General features: G+C 61.5%; 1 protein-coding gene across 10 annotated transcripts in view; it reads left to right on the forward strand.

The window, feature by feature from the left end:
* The window catches only part of CAMK2B (calcium/calmodulin dependent protein kinase II beta), an 80440-nt gene that overhangs the window by 34494 nt on the left and 22171 nt on the right, over positions 1 to 23775 (forward strand). For all 10 annotated transcript variants that reach the window (XM_053218783.1, XM_053218780.1, XM_053218781.1 and 7 more), the window contains exons 3-6: positions 9322 to 9381; positions 14104 to 14158; positions 17251 to 17316; positions 22924 to 22996. In XM_053218783.1, the coding sequence (XP_053074758.1) occupies positions 9322 to 9381; positions 14104 to 14158; positions 17251 to 17316; positions 22924 to 22996 (254 nt within the window). The remainder of the gene's footprint in view (positions 1 to 9321; positions 9382 to 14103; positions 14159 to 17250; positions 17317 to 22923; positions 22997 to 23775) is intronic.

The following is a 23775-nucleotide window of genomic DNA, read 5'->3' on the forward strand; positions in this document are numbered from 1 at the left end:
GTTGTGGAGGGTTGGGAGAGGGTGAGGAGGCTGGCCGGGGTTATAGGGAGGGGCTGTAGGCCTGTCTGCCGATCCCCAAATCTGAAGGGGTCCTCACCGCCATCCTGCCCACCCCACATGCACCAAGAGCCCCCTGGAGGTGGGTGCAGGGTCAGAAGGGCCTTTTCTGGCCAGTGTGGCCGCAGCCTTCTGGCCCCAACCCTCCAGCTCAGCGGGTCTCAGAGGCCTTGCAGAGTCTGGGCCTCACCTTTGAGCAGGACGGTGGCGGGCGAGCTGTGCAGCGTCTGGGGCCATGCCCAAGTGTGGAAGGCACTCGGCCTCTGTTCACTGTCGAGAGCACATCCCCGGGGTGGTGCCCAGGAAGCATCACAGGTGCTGTTGGGGGTGGGCTGTGATGAGACCCTGCCCAATAGCACCTGCGGTCCCCCAGGCTGTGGAAGGAAGCAGGAAAGGAGGTGGTCACTGGGGAGCTCCTATGTCACCATGCCCTACTGTTCTGGAAGTTGACAGTGACCCATTTCACGGTCACTGAAACTGAGGATTCCAAGGAAAGTCACTACTGGTGAGGGTGGGGGCCCTGCCCAAGGGTCATGGGCATAAGCAAACAGGACACTGACCCTGGACAGTCAGGCAGACGGCAGCCTATATTACAGCGGCTCAGAGCCCAGGGGGGACATTGCATGTCACCCGGGCGCGTGGGGCACACTTGGGAACAGTGTGAGCGGCCTGGGCTGTGGGAGGCAGGCTTCGCAGTGACAGGAGATGGGGTGTCCCTGGTCCCCTCTGTGGGACATGGTCAACTTCTAAGTGAACAATTATTCTCTGGCAGAGGGTAGGAGGGCACCGTGCCTGGCCTGCCTGGGGCAGTGGCTGTGGGGCGGGGGGACCTCACCTGGGAGCAGAGGGGGCAGGAAGCCCACAGCTAGGTGACACTGGACATTGGGGCCTCAGTTTCTGGCCTTGCTGCACAGCTGGGCTGCAGCTCCTGTTGGGTGGTGGCCCCCAGCCTGAGGAAGGAGTAAGGAAGGCCTCTGTGCAGCGGGGGGCCAGCCGAAGGCGGGGAGGGTGGCTGCCACACGGACCCACGTGGCCTGCAAACAGCTCAGAGGCCTTAGTGCTGCCGTGTGGGTGGGGCCCGGTGGCTTGTCTTTGTCCCCATGGCAGCTGCAGGATGGCGTGGACGCCCTGGCGGGGTGGGGCAGCTGCCTGATGTTGGCATACTAATTGCTGGGTGCCCAGTTGCCGTTTTAAAACAAAACACGCACAGAAGTCTGCGATGGGAGCTTTCTTCATCTCTGTCACTCTGCCGGCACCCGGCCATGGTGGCAGCACCATCACGAGAAACACCACGAAGTGGGGGGCCCTCCGCTGCTGCTGCCCCCACTCAGGCTCAGGCTCCAGCCCCCCACCCCGTGCAGCCCAGCCGCACCCCCAGCCTCCCTGTGCCCCACACCCCATCTGAAAGTTGGGGCAACTGTAGCAGCCCTACCTTGTGGGAAGCCCCCGGCAGAGTCAGGGGTCTGTGCAGAGCAGACAGCAGGTGCTAATCTGGGGGGGACCAGCAGGACCCTGCGAGGCCTCTTGGGTTTGGCTACCTTGTTCATGTGTCCCAGCCCCATGAGTCCCATCAGCAGGCCCAAGCTGTGGAAGCCCCGACTTTGAATCCTCCCGGAAAGCAGTGTCCTCCCGACAGCCGATGGGATGTTGTTCCCGGGACGAGGCCGAGGTCGGAGACACCAGTGTCAGCAGGTGTTCAGAACTCACCCATCTTCTATGACACATCCTTCCCCAGGCCACCCAGCCCTCCCAGGGACTCTGGAGGTGTGAATGCCCAGGACAGAGGCTCAGAGCCACTGGGTTGCCGGCCCAGTTTCCCTGGCCGCGGTGCGCGCGACCTTGAGAACTTAGGACACGAGAGTTCCAGGGTTGATGTTTGGAACACTGTTTGGCCTGTGTGCAGAGTGATGTGTGATGTGGGTATCCGTGGGCCTCCTGAGGTTCTAGAAAGCTCCCTGTTGCGGTGTGATAGTACAGGTGTGGAGATGGGTGGCAGTGAAGGGGAGGAGCCTCCCAAAGGTGTCCCAGGGCCTAGTGCAGCCAGTCCCCTGGGGCACACATTCTTCCTGCCTCCCAAGAACAGAAGCCACCGGCTAGGAGAACGGGGACACCTGCCAGGATGTCTTCTTTGGTGGGGCAGGAGGAGGGAAGTGGGAAAAACAGCCCAGGTGCCCAGCTCTGCAGGGCACGATGGGGGAGGGGTGGAAGTGGGCTGGGGTCTCCTCTCTGTCGAGGCCTCTCTTGGGACCTCCCCACCCTTTTCACACGTAGGAAACGGGCTCAGAGCGAGGCCTGGCCTGGTTCAGGGCCCCAGGTCCAGCGTCCCTGTGGCCACCAGAGGCTGGCACACAGGCAGTCCCCCAGCTTGGTGATACTGGTCTGGGTTCATTGCTGGTTTGCCCTGGAGGGAGCAGAAGACTGAGCAGCCCCAGGTCCTGCGGAGTCCCAGGCTGGGTGCAGGGTGCGACCAGGGAGCTGCTCCCCCCACCAAAGGCTGTGGCTCCCCCCAAGTCACCTGAGGTGGTCAGCACCCAGCATCCTCCCGGGGGCTCTGTCTCTGGCTGGTGCATGGCCCCCAGCCAACAAGGCAGCCCTGTGACTTTGCCCATCCCTATGTGTGCCCCACCCAGCACTGTTCCGTGTCTCCCTCTGGGGCCAGACCACACACACACTCCCACACTCTACAGCCCAAGGGCGGGCCATTTTCCTTTCCTGGGACCTCGGTGGACCTTCCTGTGTCCATGCAGAAGTGGATGGTGACCCTGAGGCAGGGGCCTGACCTTGACACAGATCCCCACAAGCTCTGTCCAGGAGCTGCTGGATTTGGTGGGGCATCCTGGGCAGCAGCTGCCGTGGCCTATGACCTCAGCCAGACGTGTCCCAGCCTCCTGGCCCTGCTGTCCCTGTGTCCCCAGGCCATCCTCCAGGCGGGGGGAGGGGGGCCAAGGAGGCCAATGGACCCCTGTGCTTGCGGGGCTCCCTAGTGAACACAGCCTGCCTGTCCTGTCCCAGGAGTCCTTGGGGGTCCAGCAGCCGCCCTCCGAGCCCCCGCTGCCTGCCGGGCTGTGTAGACTTTCCCTGTGGGATTTCATGTTCCATCCAGTACGACTGGCAGCTGTTCCCTACTTCCCAAGAGGTGGCCTCATCCGTCCCGGGCCAAGCCTGGGGAGGCTGCTGGCAGCTCCTCCCGCCAGGTGGGCCCGTTTCCCCCTCCATCCCTCCTCCACCCGCTCCATTGCCTGGCAGGTGTCCTTCTGCCCGCCACAGCTCTGCTGCTGCTCCTGGCAGCTGGCGAGGGGCCAGGCGCCCACCCACGTCCCTCCTGTCCTCCTTCTCCTTGCGCCCCCATCTCTGCTCTGAGTCACCCACAGCCAGGGAGCAGGTGGGGATGGGGCGGGGGCGGGAAGTATGATGGATGGTGTCAGGGCTGGGGGCTGCGTCCCTGAGGGGGCCTTGAGGAGCCCCCAGCCTGGAGTCGAGTCCTGGCCTTGGGGACACTGAGTGTCTCTGTGCACCTGTTTCCTGGACCCTGACTGCCGCTTACACTGCGGGGCCCACGAATGTCCTCTCCCACTATGGGAGCACCCTCCCACTATCCTCAGCTTGGGGTGCCCCCACCTTGGGGGGACCCCTGCCTGGGGGAGAAGACCCCACCTGGGGAGATCCCTCCTGGGGGACCCTGTCATGGGGAGTCCCCACTTGGGGTCCTTGGTGTGTGCCATGGCCAGGGCCGTGTGGTGGGTGGGGAGCTGGCTTCAGTCCCCCACTGCCATTCCTCGGGGTGCTGTTGTGAAACGGTGAAGGCCCATCGTGTATGTGGCGCAGGCAGTGCCCGAGTGTGGCTGTGTGGCAGGTGCCTGTCTCTTCTTGCCCCTGGGGCCCCTGTCCATCTAATGGTGGTGGGTCCCCGGCAGGGCCCAGTGACTGCCCTGAGCAGCCCCCGCCTCTTCCTTGCTCCCGGGGGCTGCTGGGGTCTGGGATCTGCTGTCCCCGCGTGGGGTGTGCAGGGCTCCGCTGCAGCCCCCCCTTCCTGGCCCCCAGCCCCCTAGCTCGGGGGCACCACAGGGGCAGCACGGGCCTGGCACACAGGGCGCGGTGGAATCAGCCAGGGGGCTGGCATCCGTGTCGTTGGATTTTGGGCAGCCGGCAGCAGGGGACGACTGCCCAGTCAGTGTGTCGGTTTGGCTTTGCTCTGTGTGACTCGCTCTCCCGCGGACATGAAGGAACGCTGTGCTTCATCGCTGGGGTGCTCCTCCTCTGCCAGCGCAGCCCAGTGCCCTCCTCATGGGAGCAAACGCTCCAGGACTGGCCCGCACGCACTTGGGCTGGTCTCCGCGTAGGACGTGCGAGCGGTTACAAGGTGAGATGGCTGAGCCCAGGAGTCCCCTGCAGGGTTCCGCGTCAGAAGCTGTGAGAATCGCATCTTGCCCCACGAACGCACATTCCTCCAGAACCTCCCTCTGGTGTGGGGTCCCCCTCGAGACTCTCACATGCGGCATCAGGGCCTCCTCTGTCCCCAGGGCTCATGGCACTGCTGCACCTGCTCCCTGTGACTCGGGAGCTGTGTGTGTCCCCAGGATGCAGTCAGAGCTGGCCTTGGGTCCTCAGGTGGGAAAAGGGCAGAGGGACTGGGGTTCCCAGAAGCTGGGGGAGCTTGGCCTATTCCCTCACTCTATGCCCCCCTTCTGTCCCCATCCTGTTTAGAAGTCACCCCCAGACCCTCCCCTGGAACATGACCTCAAAGTGCAGTTCCTGGAGGTGCATGCGTGGGGTTGATGCAGGCGAGTCTGACATGGAAGACTGACTCCATGGGCCGGACGCGTGGGGTGTCAGTGGGGCGGATTCCTGGGGTTCTCTCAACCCACAAGCTGCACAATGGGTACTATGTTTGTTCTGTGACATGTGCCGTCATTCCATAACAAAATGTTAACCTCTGTGGCCGAGGCAGTGGGGCTCCAAGCAGCAGGTGCTAGGCCTCAGGGCAACTCCGGGTGCCCTGGACACTCAGGACACCTGGCCACAGCCCTGGGGGGACCCTGTCGAGCTTTGTGCCTGGTCTCAAGGCTGGCCTGGTCACTCAGATGCTGCAGGCCCCACAGCCCTGGCCAGTGCCTAGTGAGCCCCTCCTGGGGTAGCTTGCTGTCTGCCCCGCCAGGAAGTCCCTGCGGTGAGCATGGTCAGGAGAGGGGCAGGGCCCTGGGCAGGGCGTCTCAGGGCTGGTTCAGGGTGGCTGGCCCATCCTACACCCTGCTGCCTGCAGGAGGGATGGCCTGCAGGTGTCCTTCAAGGCTCCAGCTGATGGTTTAGAGCCGGGCTGGGCTTCTGGTGAACCTGACTGGCTTAAATTTGACTCACGTCCCCATGTCCAAGATGGGGTTTAGGACATTCATCTGGAAGGTAAGAAACAACTTTCCCAACATTGTGGGAAGAAATCAAGGGCCGTGGGCAGGGTTAGGGGGTTGGCTTTTCTCCCACGGCTGCCTGCCTGTTCTGGACGGTCCATTCACTTCAGGGTGGGTGTCTCCATGGCCGGTTTTCACGATGTGCCCTCATTGCATTAGTGGCTTTGTGCCCGTTGGAAACAGGATCAAACCCTTTTATAAAAACAATATTTTGCCTAATTATGAAAGTAACAAGATCGTTGTCGACGTCGGGGAGACTATAAGCCCGTAATTCTGCCTCCTGGGGGGCCGTGTTGTTACTGACTGGATGTGGCATGTGCACTGGGGCTCTCCTGCATCACGTGTTGTCACTGGCGTGGCATCAGGCCTCTCCTGGCCCTGTGTTGCTGACCTGATCCTGAAGGGGGCCAGCCAGGAGGGTCGGACACCTGCTGTGGCCATGGGGTGGACCACTGGCATGTGGGCCCGGGCAGGCAAGCTTCCTCTCCTGGCCACACAAATAATTTATCTGCCCAGATGCGCCCGGGAGCCAGTCCGTCTCATGGATGGAGCTTTGCCCTTGGAGACAGCTTTCAGTAATGAAATGCAGCCTCTGAGTTACCTACTTCCCACAGGTGGGTTCCCACCTGCATTTTCCTCCTGATTTTTATGTCTGACCCAAATCTGGCATTTTTTTCCAGAGGGAACTGCCCCAGCTCCCACCACCCTAACCCTCCCGAGCTCTCTCTGCCCCGAGCTTTGCTCTGGCCCACCCACACGTGGACTGGCTTCTGAGCTGCATCCACATTTGGGAGGTGAGGTTAGCTCAAACATTACTGGGACAGTTGGCAAAACCAGGATGTGGACTGTAGGTTAGATCCGAGGTCTGCACCGGCATTCGACCTGCTGCATGGGGTGTGCACAGGGTGCGTGCGCCGAGATTATGCAGCACGACGTTCTTGCTCTTACACATACACAGTGCACATCTTGTGTCCCCTGGTAAAAGGATGCCTAATGTGGCTTCTGTCAAACCCTCAGAAAAAGTAAGCGTGTGCACACGGAAGGACCAATTATACAAATGTGCATTTTCTGAGGACTTCACTGTTCGCAGCTTTTCTCTAGGTTTGAAAAATGTTCAGCATAGTAACTTAAGAGAAAATCCTATAGGGGCATCTAGGGGCACAGTCAGTTAAGCGTCCAACTCTTGGTTTGGGCTCAGGTCATGATCTCACATTCATGAGTTCAAGCCCTATGTCAGGCTCTGCTGACAGTGTGGAGCCGGCTTGGGACTCTTTCTCCCTCACTGTGTCCCCCTCCCTCGCTCATGCTCTGTTTTTCTCAAAATAAAATACACTTAAAAAAAAGAAAAAGAGAGGCGCCTGGGTGGCTCAGTTAGTTGAGCGTCCAACTTCGGCTCAGGTCATGATCTCACGGTTTGTGCGTTCGAGCCCCGCGTCGGGCTCTCTGCTGACAGCTCAGAGCCTGCCTGTAGCCTGTTTTGGATTCTGTCTCCTTCTCTCTCTGCCCCTCTTCACTTGTGCTCTGTCTCTCTGTCTCTCAAAAATAAATAAATGTAAAAAAACAAAATGAAAAAAAAGAAAAAGAAAAAGAAAACCCTATGAAAGACAACACAAAGCTATGATGCCCCCCCAGCCCCCGTCAGCCCTCCCACTGGCCTGAGGGGGAGCAAGCTCCTGGCTGTGGCCACAGCCCCTTCCCCACTGCCCTCCAGAGGTGGGCCTCAGATCCAGGGAGCCCCAGCCCCAGTTCTGTTATCGCTGCCTCATTTTGAGCCGCACACAGACTGGGGAGTGGAATCCATGCTGCGTGTGTTCTGTTACAAGCATGTTTGATTCATCCCCCCAGTGGTGATGCCTGAACTGCTTCCAGTGCCCGCTGTCTGTGGGTAGGTGCTCAGCTCCCGCCAGGGCTCGCTGGGTGTGGACATGAGGGAGGGAGTGGGGGGCAGGATCTGTCCCTGTGGTTCCGCCAGCGTCGTCCCAGGGCTGGGCGCCCGGCCGGGCAGGTGGGTGCCGGGTGGGCAGGGCAGGACGGTGTTAGCATCTCTGGAGGCTTGAGTGCTGGGAGAGGGGAGGGCCGGCTGGACCTGAGTTGTTGCCAGAGGTGTCTGTCTGCGGGCATGACCGTCCCGCTCAGGAAAGACACTTGCGTGTTTGCAGGTGTGTCCGCATTCAGGACTGTCCTGCCCCTCCCGGCTCCCCACTGTCGCATGGCCCAGGGCCTGGCAGGTCTGAGGAGGCCTGCACAGCGGCCTTCCTGCCTCCAAGGACCCTGTGTACTTAGCCCGTTAACTGCGCCCTGCAGGCGGGTGCTGCCTGGAGTCCTGGTGAATCAGGCAGTTGTCTGGCATGGTCATGTGCTCCCCAGACTCTTGCTCTGAGGGGCTCAGCATGTACAGGGCTGGAGTGGCGGGTCAGGACCCCAGGTCCCCCCGGCCCCCCCTCCCCAGTCACGTCCCACACTGAGACAGCTGCCATCCTGAACTTGGAAATCCCTTGCCTTTCTTGACGGTTAGGCCACACATGTGTGCCCAGTGACCTGTGCGTGTTGACCTCGGTGAATAAAAGTGCATTGTGGGTCTTTTATAAGTGGCTTTTTCACTCAGCCTGGTGTTGGGGTGGTGTGCACACGTTGATGTGTGTTGTATGACTGTAGCGACATTGATGCTGCATTCTCTAGACAATGGAAACATGGGTTTTTCCAGTATTTTGCTATTGAAATCTCCATTAACTTTAAAATTTTTTCTGGTAACGTCTGTTTGTCTGAAATAGAACATTTCTTTTCTATTTTATTTTATTTTTATTTTTTTAATGTTTATTTTTGAGAGAGAGACAGGGCGCAGGCAGGGGAGGGGCAGAGAGAGGGGGAGACACAGAATCCGAAGCAGGCCCCAGGCTCCAAGCTGTCAGCACAGAGCATGATGTGGGGCTCGAACCCATGAACCGCGAGATCCTGACCTGAGCCGAAGTCAGATGCTTAACCGACTGAGCCGCCCAGGCGCCCTTTTATATTTTTAACTTTATTTTTATTTTAGAGAGAGAGCACGCACAATTGAGGGAGAGGGGCAGAGAGAGAAAGAATCTTAAGCAAGCTCCACGTTCAGTGTGGAGCCTGACTCATAGTTTGATCACACCACCCTGGGATTGTGACCTGAGCCAAAACCAAGAGTCAGATGCTCAATGGACTGAATCCCAGGCGCCCTGAAATAGAACATTTCTGATGAACTGCCTAGTTCTTAGAGGGGCAGCCTCTGGAATTGAAGCCCTGGCTGTGAGTTGGGGGGGTGGGCAGGGAGGGCTCCCAGGGGCTCGTTCTGGCTGCTTCTTGCCCATGGCGAGCTCCCCCTGGGCCTGGACTCAGCTGCCATGGCAGCGTCAACACACCTTGGCCATCACAGTCCCGGGCCTGTGTTCTGGGGATCTGTGCAGCCCCAGATGGTCCCCGAAATCCTGCCGAGGCCCACGCTGACCCCAACGGTGGACAGCGTCGCCCCGCCAGCCCCACGGCCGCCGCTGAAGAGCACACTGGACTTTAGTGGAGGCTCCGCAGAGTTTGGAATTAGGACAAACAAGTGAAGGATGAAATTGGTGCCCTCAGTTCCGTGCTTCTCTTCCTGAACCACCTGGGGCTCCCGCCTCCGCCCACAGCCTTGAGCTGGAAACACCTGGCAGCCTCTTCCTGCCCCAGCGCTGCCACAGGACCCCTGCGGGGACAGGGGCACAACCTGACACGTCAGCTCTGCGGGCAGAAGGCGGTGGCATGTCCTCGCCGCCGAGAGTGTGTCCGGCACCCGGCCGTCTCTGCAGTGCCGGGCATAAGCTGCTGGGGCACAAGGTTATACCGTGTTGCTTTCTGTCCCCAGATCACCAGAAGCTGGAGAGAGAGGCTCGAATCTGCCGCCTTCTGAAACATTCCAACATTGGTGAGCAGCCCCCTGAGGGGCCGGGACCCCCCCTCTCTTCTCCTCCAGCCAGCAGCCTTCCTCCCCCAACGATTGGACTTGCAGAGTCACCAGAAGGTCCCCTTTTCCTTCTCTATAGACGTGTCCTACCCTGAGGCCCCTGGAAACGTCAGATTCTGGGGGTTCGGGGCAGCCCCTTGCAGGAGCTCTGCGTGGACAGGTCCCCTCCCCTCGCTCTGTAACCCTGAGTTGTGTGTGATTCTGGGGAGAACATTCTGTGGCTTCAGGACAGCCACAAGGCAGCCTGATTAAAAAGAAAAACATTGGGAAGCCAAACATCTCTGAGACCATAGCAGGCGCAGTCCTGGCCCGAGGTCCAAGGTCTGGTTCTGGAGAACCGCTGCCGACCCCTGCCGGTCTCTGGTGCTGTGACCTGGGGCGTTGATCCCGGCAGGGGCGCAGAGCCCCGGGAGCCTGGGGGAACGGATGCCCTTTGCCCTGCAAGCCCAGATCACGTCCCCCGTGAGTGGTATGGCTGTAGGGGCCGCAGACCCTGGAGTCAGCCGGCCACTCGACCACCACTCCCTCACCAGCGTGGCTCGAGTGTGGCCTCTGCTTGCTGCTCTGTGGAGCAGGGATGTGTGTGCACCTGCCGTCCTTTCCCGAATCTGGCCCTTTAGGGAGTTGGAGCTCCCTCTGGGATACAGCCAGGAGGCACGGAGGGGACTCTGGGTGTGCCACCTCAGGGACACCTGGGAGCTTGTCAGGGTGGAGTCCTGGGCCCCTCCTGCCATGATTCTGGTTCAGTTGTTCCAGGACGGGGCCCAGGACTCTGTAAGAACAGCAGGTAGTGAGGGGCAGCCAGTTTGGGAACCATCCCCAGACCAGGCCCTCAGCCTTGTGGAGGCCCAAGAGGCCCCAGGAAGCCTCGCCAGGCCTTAGGGCTGGTCCTGGGGGCCCTCCACCACTGGTTGTGGCTCTGCAGGGTGTTGGGTCTCTCCAGCCGGCCCGGACCAGTGGGAGGGGTGGGGAGTCAAATCCCCCCACTTCCCGGGCAGCCCCTGTGCCCCTGTGCCCGTGGGCTCCTGCAGCCCTGGGCCTGGGCCCGTGTGCTTTTACTTCCAGATTCTCAAGGTGAGTGTGTTGGACCCACTGGCATGCAGGGTCCCGCCCCGCCACCAGGAAGCCTGACTCGGGCCTGGGGCGGCCCAGGAATGGGGACTTTCACCAGCCTGTCAAGTGATTGTGACGCAGGCGTCCACAGGGACCCCAGCCCAGTCCTCACTGACAGAGGGTAGGGGATGTTTGGGCGAGTGGTGGGCTTCAGCCCGATCTCCCACCACCCCAGCTGTTGTCCTCTGTGTACCTGGGCCAGATGCCAGGCACTTCTCTCCCTCTGTCCTCGTTCTCCTGGTAGATAGCACCACCCTGCCAACTCTACCCACACCCCTTCCTTGCCAGCGCCTCCCCTGCATCCTCTGAGCACCAGCTGAGGGCAGGTCACCACTCTGAGCAATTTTCACGAATCCCCTCTTAAGAAGGGAGGACCCAGGTGTTCTTCCGGTTGGTGTTCTGAGACACTTCACAAGATGTCGCCCTGCCCTGCCTAGATGCCCCATGTTGTTCCTGATCAGTCCCGGAAGTCCTCGTAGCAGCTTTATTCCAGAACACAGGGCAGAACTGTGCAGAGGGAACATTCCAGAACATGAAGGAGTCAGAGCTGAGCCCATGGTGCAGAGGGAACATTCCAGAACATGGGGGAGGCCGGGCTGAGACAGGACAGGTTAAGCTAGAACATTCCAGAAACTGGGGAGGCCGGGCTGAGATGCGTGCAGAGGGAACATTCCAGAACAGACACAGGGTGAGACTGGCTGCCGTGGGAACATTCCAGAACACAGGGAGTTAAGGCTGAGACAGGTTCATCTGGAACATTCCAGAACAGGCTGATGGAGGGCTGACACTGGGGTGCAGATGGAACATTCCAGGATAGGTAGATGCATGGCTGAGACTGGGGAGAGGCCCTCTGAGGGGTAGTGGGACAGACTTCCAGGGGGAGGTGAGGGGAGCACCTTGCTCCCTGGCCTGGGTCTGCCCAGCCCCACCCTAGACAGAAGTGCCCCTGGCACCTGGGAGAGGAAGCCAGGTGCAGGGCAGGGGCTCTGAGAGGGGCTCCCCTTCCTGTGCCCGCTTACTCAGGGAGCAGTCGTGTCCCGGGTGTGGGGAGGACAGGGGAGGGAAGGAGAGGGAAGGAGCCTCAGTTTCCCCATCTGTAAAGTGGGGAGTGCCCAGCAGGCCCTGGGATGAGTCAGGTGGAGAGCAGGTGCAGTGTTGAGGCCCTTCTTTGTGGAGCTGGGGGCTTTGGGGAGGCTGGGGGAAGGCTGAAGGGAGAGCCTCCCCTCTGCACATTGACCCTCTCTCCTCGGGCCTGGTTTCTGGGGTTAGAACTGAGTTCCTTTGCTGGGTGGTTCACCCCTGATCTGGGCAGGTGGGGGCCATGGAGGACAGTGCGCTGTGGGGGCTCCCTGCCTGGACAGGGGGGAGGAGATAGGTTTCCAGGGTCCGAATCCTGGGGCCCGCAGCTCATGATGTTACACATCTGGGCTGGGCCTTCCCACCTCAGACAGCACAGGGGTCTAGGGAGGGGGTCTAGAGCCTGCCTGGGAGGGTGGCGGGACCCCCTGACAGTCCCCTGGTCTGGAGGTGCCGGGCCCCAGCGAGGGGAGCATCCTGGGTGCATCCCCCCGGCCCTCCATGTCCAAGCACAGTTTCTAGATGCCGTCGACTTTCTTGTCGCCGTGCACCCTGCTCAGTGTTGTTTACCTGCTGTTTTTAAGAAGATTCAGTGACGGTTCTCTCTTTACTTAGTTCTGTCACAAATCAGTCTGATTTTTCTAAACCATTAAAATATTTTTGCACATTAAAAATGTTTTTAAAAAAAGAGTGTCCATGTGCACACAGTCTGCACTCCACACGGAGCCCCTCCAGTGTCTCCTGGGCAAGGAGGTGGGACCCCCCTCTCAGCGGCACTGGGGGGCAGCACCCAGCTTTATGGACCCCTGCCCCCCCCAGGGAAGGACAAGAAGGACCCCAGGAATGTCCCTCAGTGGGCGCTGCCTTCAGGGGCCCCCAGGCCTCTCTCTCCACTTGGAGCTTAGTGGGGGTGGTGGGGGGCAGAGGCGGCTGCTCAGGAGGCCCCTTGCTGAGTCCATGCCAGGAATAGGTGAGCTCTTGTTCACCCCGCCTTTTTCACAGGAGGGTCTGGGGAGGAGGGTGCAGTGAGCAGGGCTCTGCTGTGTGTTGCGGAGAAGCAGGGCAGGCTGGTGGAGTGGGTCCTGGGCTGCTGTGTGGGCAGGAGGGAGGTCAGCAGGGGCCTCCCCGTAGTGGAGGCCCGAGGCCTCCCCGTAGTCCCTGGGAAGGGTGACTGAGCCCAGGCAGCAGGCGGAGGCCATGGGCCCTGGAGGACCTGGCTTCATGAGTATGGTGAGGACGGAGGGGAGAAGGCTGGATGCTGGACCTCGAGCAGAGACACAGAGCCTGAAATGGAGGGCAGCCGCCTCACCCCCCCCCCCGAGCCAGCGTGTGGCCCCCTCCCCAGGGCCTGGACACCCCGACTGCTTGGGCCGGAGTCCACTCTTGGTGCTGGGCTTTGGCCCCTGTCAGCACCGCCACGGCCGGCTCGGGCTTCCTGGCACAGAGACACGGCCTAGCCAGGCCCTGGGAGGATTGGAACCAAGGAGAGAGGAGGCCTGCAGGCTGTCAGGAACTAGGGCAGCAGCAGGGGCGTGAGGGAGGGGCTGCGACCTGGGGGAAGGTGCTGTGCCCCACTCTTTGAGCACCACTGGCCTGCCCTGCCAGGAGAGGAGAGCAGCTCCCAGGGTTCCACGCCCCAGTCCCTGTACTGCTGGGAGCTGTGTGTACCTCTCGGGAGCTGTGTGTCTCCCAGCTGGTAGTTGAACCTCTCTGTGCAGCATCTCCCAGGCTGGCGCACCCACTGAGAGTGGCGTCTGCACGAGGCAGGCTCCCGGAGCACAGAGGCAGAAGCTGGCATGTGAGGGGCCGTGTCCACAATGAGCCATTCCTAGAAATGTGTGCCGTTCAGTGCTTGTGCATCTCCAGCTGGACAGAGAGGACAGAGTGGTTGACGCCTGGGCTGAGAAGCACTAACTTGCTGTCCACTCTCTGGCTCGCCCGTCAAACGCTAGTGGGCCCTCTGGCCAGCACACCCCGGGCTCGGGAGCACTCGGGCCGGGAGCACACGGGGCAGACCAGGCAGGAGGGGTAGGCCTGAATCCGGGGCCTGAGCTTTGGCCAGTGATGCCTGGCGGGGCTCCCCGAGCTTGTCCCGAGAGGCTGGCGATGGGGCCCCACTGTGCACCTCCCCTGTGAATGGCTCCTTTCCAGGGCCCAGTCCAGGGAGCCTCCACCCTGTGGCCCCACCCCTTCTGCTACTGTGTGCACCCTAGGCAGGAGTGGGGGGTTGCTGAGAGGGGCCTCAGTCTCCCTCTGGCAGGGGAAAGGGGGCAGCAGACACCTAGTGGCCCCGTGGATGCCCTTGGGCTCTGCCCTGTAGCCTGCCCACCTGGGGGCGCCCCAGCCTCAGGCTGTGGGGAATCCAGGCCCTTGTCAGGACGGGTGGGCTTCCTCCATGCGGGAGGTGGGTCTGGGCAGGTGTGGAGGGGGGCTCAGTGGCAAGGGCGGGTCCCAGGCTGGGTGAGCCCCTCATGGCCTCTTCTGCCCCAACAGTGCGTCTCCACGACAGCATCTCTGAAGAGGGGTTCCACTACCTGGTCTTTGATCTGTAAGTGCCAGCTGGGGGCGGGGGGGGTACCCCACGGCTGCTCCTGGGGTTGGATCCGAGGCCTCCCCAGCCCCTGGAGGACAGGCCCCGACCCCCGGGCCCCTCCCTTCCCGCCAGCATCCCTGCCTCCTGTTTGCACCATCGGGTCCCGCAAGGGGGCGTCTGCCCGCTGGGTCCTCCTGGGGGCGTGCAGCAGCCGTGAGCCCATGTGTGCACGTGTGTGCGTGCCCAGTGGCCGAGAGGGGAGGCTTCTGGGGCTCTGGCTGCCTCTTGCTTCCTGCTGCATTTAGGAGCGGTGAGCTCATCCTCATCCCTGACAGCTCCCACCGCGCAGCTATATTTAGCGTCTGTGAGTCATTGTGTCTGGGGACCAGGGCCCTGGGTGGGCAGGGGCCATAGGCTGTGGGCGGCCCCTAGTGGCCTCTGGACCGCCGCATGGCCAGGGTGCCTCCACGCAGAGAGCTGCTCCTCCCTCAAAGGACAGATGGGCCTGAGAGCTCTCAGCCTCCTCTGGGTCCTCCTGTCCCTGCAGGGGCTTGGTTACCTCTCAGTACCCCCCGGTGGCCAGCACTGGCTGGGGACACAGCTGCCACTGCCAGGCTGAGGCTGTGTCCCAGAAGTCTGTCCTGTGACCCCTGCAGAGGGGGCAGGCTTGCTGTCACCCCGGTGTGCCCCAGACCCAGCCGGCTTCACCTGCCTCTTTTGCAGGGAATGTAGAGGCCATGGGGCTGGGGGGTGGCCTTGCCCAGGCCCTGGTGGCAGACGGGTGGGTGGGTGTGATTCAGGAGCAGATAAGGAGAGAGAGAATAGGGCACGGCATCCATGTGTGTGCATGTGCGTGTGTATGTAACTGCATGTGTGTGCGTGCACATGCACATGTTAGAGGTTCTTATCTCTTGGCCCACATGACGGGAGGCCAGCAAGAAGCACTTGGCTGGTGTTTGTAGGGGGGTGGGGTAGGGGAAGGGCCTGGGCCCCGCATGCCTGCCCCACAGACCTCTGTGGTCTGCAAGCCTGCAGTGGTTCCTGACCCTGCTGAAGCCCCTGCTCTGGGGCACCCAGGATGCCCCTGGGCCTCAGGCAGCTGTTTCTGGGGCCGGCGGGGCGGGAGCAGGGAAGAATAGGGGCAGGCCCTGCCAGCACCCACAACCCCCCCATCACACCGCAGACCCTCGACAGGTCCATGGTGCCAGAATTGGGGAAGCACTTCGAGCCTGGGTTGGCATCACCTTCAGGAGGCCCCAAGTTTGGAGGCCGTACAGATTCAGGAGTTGACAGGTCTCCCCACTCCCACCCTGGGAATGTCACCAAGGCCTTGGGGACAGCTCAGAATCAGCCACATTGTCCAGCTGCAGAAAGGGAGGACAGGAGGGGATGCCGGCCTCTGGATCAGGTCCTTTCTGGACAGCGTGAGACGCCACCCCCCCCCACCCCCCACCCAGCCACCAGCTCCCTGCCCTGTGGCCCTGGAACACGTGGCCCCAGGTGCCCATCAGCACAGATAGGCTCCAGTGGACACAGGGACTCAGAGGGCCTGTCCCCAGCCCTGGGTGAGGTTCCCTAGGGTGGCTCCCTGTGTTCCTGCTGGGTCCTGGCCGGTACCTGGTGGCTTTCTTGCCTTTGCTCTGTGTTTAGACTCTGGGTCTGCAGAGCCTGACCTGTGAGCCGTGTGTGTGGAGAGATAACAAGGTCGCTTCTCCTGGGTTCTCGGGGTTCTGCCTCCCTTAGGTGGTCACCGGTTCTGAGTCTCAGGCTCTCCTGGTGGCAGAGTGGGGCCCTAAATGCTCCCACTCCCGGAGTCGTTGGAGTGGCCAGTGGGCTCTCGAGGCAAGCATCTAGCTGGAGTGGGGGCATGCTAACACCCAGCATGTCCTGTTTTCATTTTTCTCCACTGTTAAAGGAGAGCCCAGCCATGACAGGGTCACCCCTCCAGCAGTGCCCCTGCCACAGGCCACAGCCCTGAGCACTGGGCACAATGACGAGCCCCGATGAGAGCAGAAATGCGGATGGAGAGCCCACAGCCCCCAGGGCTGGTGTGGCTGCAGAGGGTGGGAAGCCTGGGCAGAGTCCTTTGATGGACTCAGAGCCTGCTGAGCCGGGTGAGGGGCTCGGGCGAACCCAGGGATGGCTCCTCCCTGCTCCCTGTGTGTGTGTCCCTCACCCCATTGTCGTTACCTTTCTGCCCACACCATGTTTTCCAGCCCAAGAGACCCCAGGTTGTCTGGCATCTTTCTGGGTTCCCAGAGGCCCTGCAGGCAGTGGCTGCTGTCTGGGTATTCATCCCGATGGTAGGGCCTGAGGGACAGTCGCTGAGCAGGGACACGCAGACAGTGGCTGTGTGGGCAGAAATCCCACTCTCTTCCTAGACAGACTTTGAACACCTTGTGGTCTCACCCACCAGGGAGGCCAGGTCCACACACAGTCTCTTCTGGTCCCTTGCTCTGTGAAGAGACACATCTCTGGTTCTGGGGGACGTGAGGAACGAGCCAGATCTCTTCAGGCCTGGAATTAGAGTCACAAAGCCCAGGGAATATTGCAGAGGCCTGGCTCAAACTCCTGTGCTGCCCGCTATGCGAGCACCACTTAGATATCTGAGACTCGGTTTTCTGAGCATGATTGTGCTGTGTCCTGGAGCAGGGCTGCGAATGTCAAATCCTGCCACGTATAAGGACTCGGTAAGCTGTCAGTCCTAGGTGACAATAGGGTGAAGGTGGAAGTGGTGACAGTGGAATCCTCCTAGGAGGGAGGAGGAAGAGAAGGACGAGAAGGAGGAGGTGGGGGACGGGCAGGAGGAGGAGGAGGATGGAGGGGAGGGGGGGAGGGGGAAGAGGGGGATAGTGAGGAGATGGAAGAGGAGGAGGAGGGGGAGGAGGAGGAAGAGGATGAGTGGGCAGGGGGAGGAGGAGGGGGGAGGAAGAGAAGGAGGATGAGGTGAAGGAGGAGGAGGGGGAAGGAGGAGGAAGAGGACAAGGTGGAGGCGGAGGGGGAGGAGGAGGACAAGCTAGAGGAGTTGACATCAGCGGCTGTGACAGCGATGGAAGTGATGAGGGTGAGTGGGTCTCCAGACTGACCTGTGTGTGCTCTGCCTACAGGGTGACAGGTGGGGAGCTCTTCGAGGACATCGTGGCCAGAGAGTACTACAGCGAGGCGGATGCCAGGTGAGTGTGCAGCCCTCACTCCCCCTACCCTCTTCTCTTGCCAGCCCTGCCTCACCAGGCGGGCTGAGCAGGTTCCAAGAGCAGGGGGCAGTCGGCGTGTCCTCCCGCAGAGCGGAGGCGTGGCTGGAGTCCAGATCTCCTGGGGTAGGAGCGGGCCCACAGAGTGGGTGCTTTCCCTGGGTGGCTGGAAGGGAGAGAGCGGACGGCAGCGTGTGACGGTGGCCCCTCCTGGCCTCCCCGGGATGCCCTCCCTGCCCGTGGCCCACGGCTGGCACCCAGCAGGCCTTCCTCCAGGAGCTGGGCAGTTTCCAAACGCTTCTCCAAAGACAAGGCAGGAAGCCCTTTCTGTGCCGTCCTCCCCGGGGCGCAGACAGGAAGGGAAGCAGGGGAGGATCGAGCCTCCGGGACACATCTGCAGGCTCTCCTTCGAGGGGCGGTAGGCAGCAAGCCAGGGCCCCGTGTGGAGGGACGGAAGGACTTTTTGGCTCCTTCCCCGTGAAGCCTCCGTGTAGCCCCTGGCAGCCCTTCCTGCTGGGGTCAGCCTGCACAGCAGGTGAGGGGCCCCGTGATCTGGGCATGCGGCTGGGGACCGCAGGGCCCTCCTCCCTGCAAGGCTGCGCCACCCCCCCACCCCACCCCCACCCCCCGTGACCTGCTGTGGCCCATGCTGGTGGCCGCATGCCCCCTGAACCCTGACTGTGCATCCCAGCTTGAAGAGTGCTGAGGCCACTCCCCTGCCACTCGCCCACCCTGCTTGCCAGGGTCAGGAGACACTCACTTGACAGAGATAAAGGGGGACGGTGCCCATCTCCAGGCCGTGGACTTAACTATGGATGATTTTTATTTTTAATTTTTTGTGTTGTCTGTTCCTAAAAATTTCCTTAATGAACATGTATTACTTTTCTATTCAAGAAAATGAATGTTATTTTTAAAAGTAGCTTTTTGTGATTTGCTTGTGCACCCATGGGCGACCTTGCCCGTTGGTGACGGCCTGGGCTTGGTGAGAAGGTGCGAGCGGGTCCCCCCAAAACCCCAGGGGCTGCAGGCAGGTGGTCTGGCACAGTCACAGCCAGGGTTGGGCTGGGCTTCCCCTCTGGCCAGACTGCCCAGGGGCAGAGGGCGGGGCACAGGCCACTTTCTGGAGGCTCCTTGAGGAGCCCAGGGGCCTGGGAGTTGCCCATCCCCTTCAGGAGCAGGAAGACGCAGCCCTCGTTTCCCTCTTTTGAGAAAAGCAGGAAGTGGAGCCGTGCTCCTGTCCTCAGAGCAGCTCGGGCGGGAAATTCCCAAGTGTGGGTGCCTGCCTGCTGGCCCAATTGTCCTGGCATCTGCCAGGGCGGGAGGGGCTCTGGGGCCAGGACAGAAGGGTCCCAGCAGGCTGTCCCCAGACCAGGTCTCACCCCCCCACCCCCCGGGGCAGTGCAAGGTCAAGGAGGACTGCCTTCCAGTTCTGCCTCCAGTGCCGCCTGGCTTTCCCAGGGAGGTCGTATGCCTTCACTGGCCTCAGCACCCACTACTGCCTGGGGCCTGGCCCCGTCCCTGCATTCCGCAGTGGACAGTCGTGGCCGAGGGGTGATATGGCCTGCAGCCATATCTTGGCTGGGGGCCCCTGGATCCCTCTAGCCTGCCCACTGTGCCCTCCTCCCGTGCCCTGTGCCCACCCATGTCTCCACCCCATGCACATGCACATGCCCTGTGCACACATCCCACACCCCACACTTTATGCATACACCCCAGGACCCCCACCCCAGGCCCCACACCCCACATCCCAGTATATACCCCACACCTCAGGCCCCACACTCCATACCCCAGGTCGCACTCCCCATACCCCATACCCCAGGCCCCCCAACACCTGTGGCCTCAGACCTCCTCCCTTACCTACCTGCCCCTGCTGCCTGCCTCTTGGCCTCGTCTCCAACACCTCCTCCAGCCATCAGCCGCACCCCTCAACTCCTGTGGACCTCTCCTGCCCCATCGGAGGGCAGGTGTTCTTGGGGATGCTGTTGTGGAGGGCTCCGCTGTGTCAGGGGCCCCTTAGAACCGGCCCAGAAGAGACCCCACCCACAGGTGCCCAGGTGTCTCTCACAAAGCCTGCCTTGCTCATAGCCCAACTATGAGGAGGGGACGAGGGGGGCAGGGGACACTTGGGGAGTGCCTCCGGCTGGGCCCACTGATAAAATCCACACGCCTCCAGCTGCCTCTTCTCCTGGGAGCACCGGCCCTGCACTGACCTGGGGTGTCCCGCGCCTGACCTTTGTGCTGCTGCTTTGTTTTCGGGCAGGAGGGCCTGGCAGAGTCTGGCGTGGACGTCCACGTGGTGGCCACCCGTGGGCATCGTCAGGAACTGTGGCAGACGTGATTGAGGCAAGCTCCCGTCCTGGGAGGGCGGCGGTGTCAACTGCCTTTCTCGGGGGACCCGCCACCGAAAGGGGCCGGGGACCCAAGACGCCAGCCGCATGGGATGGGCACGGAGCTCCGGCCCCGAGCAAGTTAACTGGCAGCCCTTCCGGGGGCCTCCAGGGCCGAGCTGCTCACAGCCCAGCGTCCCCGGGGGCTTGTAATGTGTCCAGTCTCTGCAGGAGGTGGGAGCCCGGGAGGAGTTGCTAATCCAGAAGGCCAGAGACTGGTCTCGGGGAGGAAGTCAGATCTTGACTTGGTGGTTTGTGGGGGACTGAAGGGTCTCTTCAGAGCAGGGAGAGCAAAGTTCAGAACATTTAGAACCCTGCTTTTAAAAGCCTAAAAAGCTGTGTGGCTCTTGGGAGATGTATGAGAGCCCCTGGGACTCTGGCTCCCAAGGGGGAGGGGCGTGGCAAGGACACAGCTGGGGTGACCTCAGAGCCCGGACCCTGAGAATATAGCGGCCAGGACTCCGCCAGCATCTGGAATGCACTTGAGAACAGCTCTGACCACAGAAAAGCCCTCTGAGGAAGATGGTACAATGTGAGCCGAGGCAGGAGGCAGACAGGACCTCGTGACTGGCCAGGTGACCTCATGTCCGCCACGGCCATGGTCTCAGCTGAGAGTGGTGAGGTGGCCAGTGTGCGGTCCCCGGAAACCCTGAGAGGGCAGGGTTGCCCAGAACGGGCGTCTGTAGGCCGTGGAGGCAGCTCCCACGTTGGTCCTGGACACTGGCTGGCACGGCCGCACGGGCGGGGAGGCCCCACACAGCTTTCTTTCGGGGACGCGGTGTGCTTAGCCAGCTGGTTCCTGAGCACCCGGGACCCCTGCGCTTCCATTTCTCCATCAGGGTGGCCGTGAAGCCCCTGGAGCAGGGTCTGTCCTGAGGTGTAGGCCTTGATTTCAGCCACATGGCCAAGTCAGACCCGTGATGGTCCTGGGGTGACACAAACACTGTGCCAGCTCAGGCACTGTGGTCTCACATCTCTGGCGACGGTTTGGGCCCTGCATCCCCAAGAGGGGATGAGGAGGAGGGCAGGGGGTGAGCCTACCCCTTCCGAGCCAACATCATCCATCTGTCCTATGGCAGATGGACCCGTGGTTCCAACAGATGTTTTCGGAATGTCTTCTGCTGGATGGGGCGAGGGACACAGTGCAGAGGAAAGGGCCACGCCTCTACTGTCACAGAGGCCACAGTTTAGTGCAGAGACACTCACACAGAGGACGCAGCCGCCGTGTGGCTGCAGGGGGGTGACCACACGGGGGAGTCCACAGGGTGTTGTCCAGGGTCAGATCCAGGAAGGGTCTCGAGGGTGAAAGTGGAAGATGGGCCAGACCCCAAGCGAGACAAGCAGTGATCCCAGAGGTCTGAGCTTGAAGCCAGGTCACCCAGGGCTTGCAGGAGCAGCCAGGGGCCCAGGAAACACCTGCTGTGGGCTGTAAGTTCAGCTGGGGCACTGGGGGAGGGCAGGGCACACAGCTGGGCATACAGATGCACAGCCAAGGCCGAGCTGCAGCAGCACAGGATGGGGCTAGTCTAGCAGGGGCCTCCCTCGCCCCAAGTGGGTGCTGCAGCGTGCGGGAGTCTGGGGGCCTGCGGCCGAGCGCCGTGCACACACGTTCTGGGTGGCGGGTCTCTGGAGGCTGGCAGAGTCCTCCCCTGCCTGGGCCCTGGCTAGGTGGCCTCAGTGGCAAGTGGTGGTGGTGTGCCTTAACCTCAGAAGAGGGGCCCAGGAGAGCTTCCCAGACCTCATGGCCAAGCTCTGGTCAGAAGATTAGGTCTCCCGGATGAGCTTGCAGTGGGAGGTCAGCCCATGGGGGCTGAGCCCATGGCTGCAGTAACGGTCTGGTGGTGGCTGGATGTGGGCCTGGTGCCACCAGGACAGGGATGAGGGTCACAGGGGACTGCTCCAGGCAGATGAGGGCTTTGTGAGTCACAAGAACAAGGAGGCAGTTTCTGGGAGTGAGTTAGGCCAGGCCACGGGGACAGGAGTATCAGGACATAGGGACAAGAGGCCCCAGGACACAAAGGCAGGAGAGTCAGGACATGGGAGGGGGGCTGTGGCCCACAGCTTTGGCCCCGGCTTCTTCTGACCCCCACAAAGCTCAGGAACCTGTCACCATCGGGGGTCCAAGGGCCTGGCTTCTGCAAGGAGGACACCCAAGTTTCCTTTTTTATGCAGCTGGCGGATGGTTTCCAGAGGTGGCCAGAGCTATTTGAGGAGCAGATCTGGTCCCTTGCCCCGTCTCTGAGTTTGCTGTCAGGAAAACAGAGCTGACCCTTCCAGCTGACCCTCAGTCAGGGTCCAGCCGTGGCAGGAGGCGTTCTGAGGCAATCTGCATCCCTCACTCACCCCCACCCAGAGGGGCTGTGACTGAGACCCTGGGCGGTAGGCTCCCGGTGGCCTGTGCCTGGCTCTGGGGGCAGCTGGAAACTGTCCGGACACCCGGGGCTATCTGGGGGCAGCAGGCAGGCCCAGGTCTCAAGGTGCTGTGTGCACAGAGGCAGGGGGGGCGGGGTCCCCTGGGGCTGGTGTGCAGCGGTGTTGCTGACGCACAGGTGTCCAAGGTGCCTGAGAACAGCCCTGACCTCTCCCTCCAGCCAGTCCTCCCAGACTGCTCCCTGGCTCGGGGCTCCGGGCAGAGCTGGGGCTGCCTCTGTGCCAGGAGAGCTTCCGTCCCCCCCAGGCTGCTACGGAGTTGAGCCACCAGCAGCCGTGTGGATGTTCAGGGCTGTTGGAACAGCACCTGCTCCAACACCTGAACGACTGGCCGCAGTGTTGGCACCGCCCGGGACAGAGCGAGGCCCTCTCCTCCTCTCCCCCTGCAAGCCTGCCCGACAGGGTGTGGGCTCAGCCCTGGCCTCCCTCTCAGGGGCCACTGGCTCAGGGTCAGGCTCGGTTGGCATGCGCCTGGGGAGGTGCCCCCAGAACAGGGATGTTTCCTCTGAGTGTCCCTTCCGTGAGCCTGGTCAGAGGAGAAGGCAGGGCGAGGGGTGAAGGGGGCCTGGCCATGCCTTGTGCTGACCTGTGGGGGTGAGGCAGGAGCCCCAGAGGCCCCCTTCTGGCTGGAGTCTTCTCTCTTATATGGCAGGCAACATCTCGATTCCCTGCTTCCCTGTGAGCCGGCCAGGCAGGGGACCCCACCCCAGTGCCATGCACACCTGCCCACCCCTCAGGCCACTCTCACTAATTACCCTGCTGTTTGCCACAGTCACTGCATCCAGCAGATCCTGGAGGCGGTTCTCCATTGCCACCAAATGGGGGTCGTCCACAGGGACCTCAAGGTGAGTCCCCCACCCTGCTCTGTGCCAGGTGTCTGTTGTCTGTACCTGCATGTCTTGCAAAAGGAGACCCCGGAGGAGCAGTGAGCATGCCAGGAAATGCTGTGTGTGTGGGGACATGTGCACGTATGTGTGTGCATAAGCAGATGTGTGTGAGAACGTGTGCAGGTGTGCATGTGTGTACTTGTGTGGGTATGTGAGTATGTGTGCACAAAGGCAGGAGAAACGTGTGCTCACATGTACGTGTGTTTGCACACATGTGTGTGCATGTGTGTCCGTGTGATGGTGTGTGTGCATGAAGGTGTGTGTGTGCACGAGTGTGAGGTGTGTGCCTGAAGGTGTGTCATGCATGTGGGTGCATGCAGACGTGTGTGTGCGTGCATACGTGTGTGTGCATGAAGGTATGTGTGAAGTGTGTGTGTCATGCATGTGTGTGCATGAAGGTGTGTGTGTGCGTGCGTGAAGGCGTGTGTGCGTATGCATGTGTGTGAGGTGTGTGTGCATGAAGGTGTGTGTGTGTGCATGCATGTGTGAGCACAAAGGTGTGTGTATGTGTGCATGCATGCGTGTGTCTGCACACGTCCCTCCAGACCCCTCCAGGCTCCAGGATTGAGAGAGGGCAGGTGTCAAAAATCAGCCTATGTCTACTTGGGGTGTTTCTTTCTGGGCTCCAGGTGAGGCTCAGACCTGGCGTGGGGCACGCAGGTAGGGCTGATGCCAAGGGAGCAGGGGGTGAGGGGCCGGCCTCCCTGCTCTCTGCCAATGTCCAGCCCAGGCTGCAA

The sequence above is a fragment of the Acinonyx jubatus genome, chromosome A2 (assembly GCF_027475565.1).
Source record: "Acinonyx jubatus isolate Ajub_Pintada_27869175 chromosome A2, VMU_Ajub_asm_v1.0, whole genome shotgun sequence".
Lineage (NCBI taxonomy): Eukaryota > Metazoa > Chordata > Mammalia > Carnivora > Felidae > Acinonyx > Acinonyx jubatus.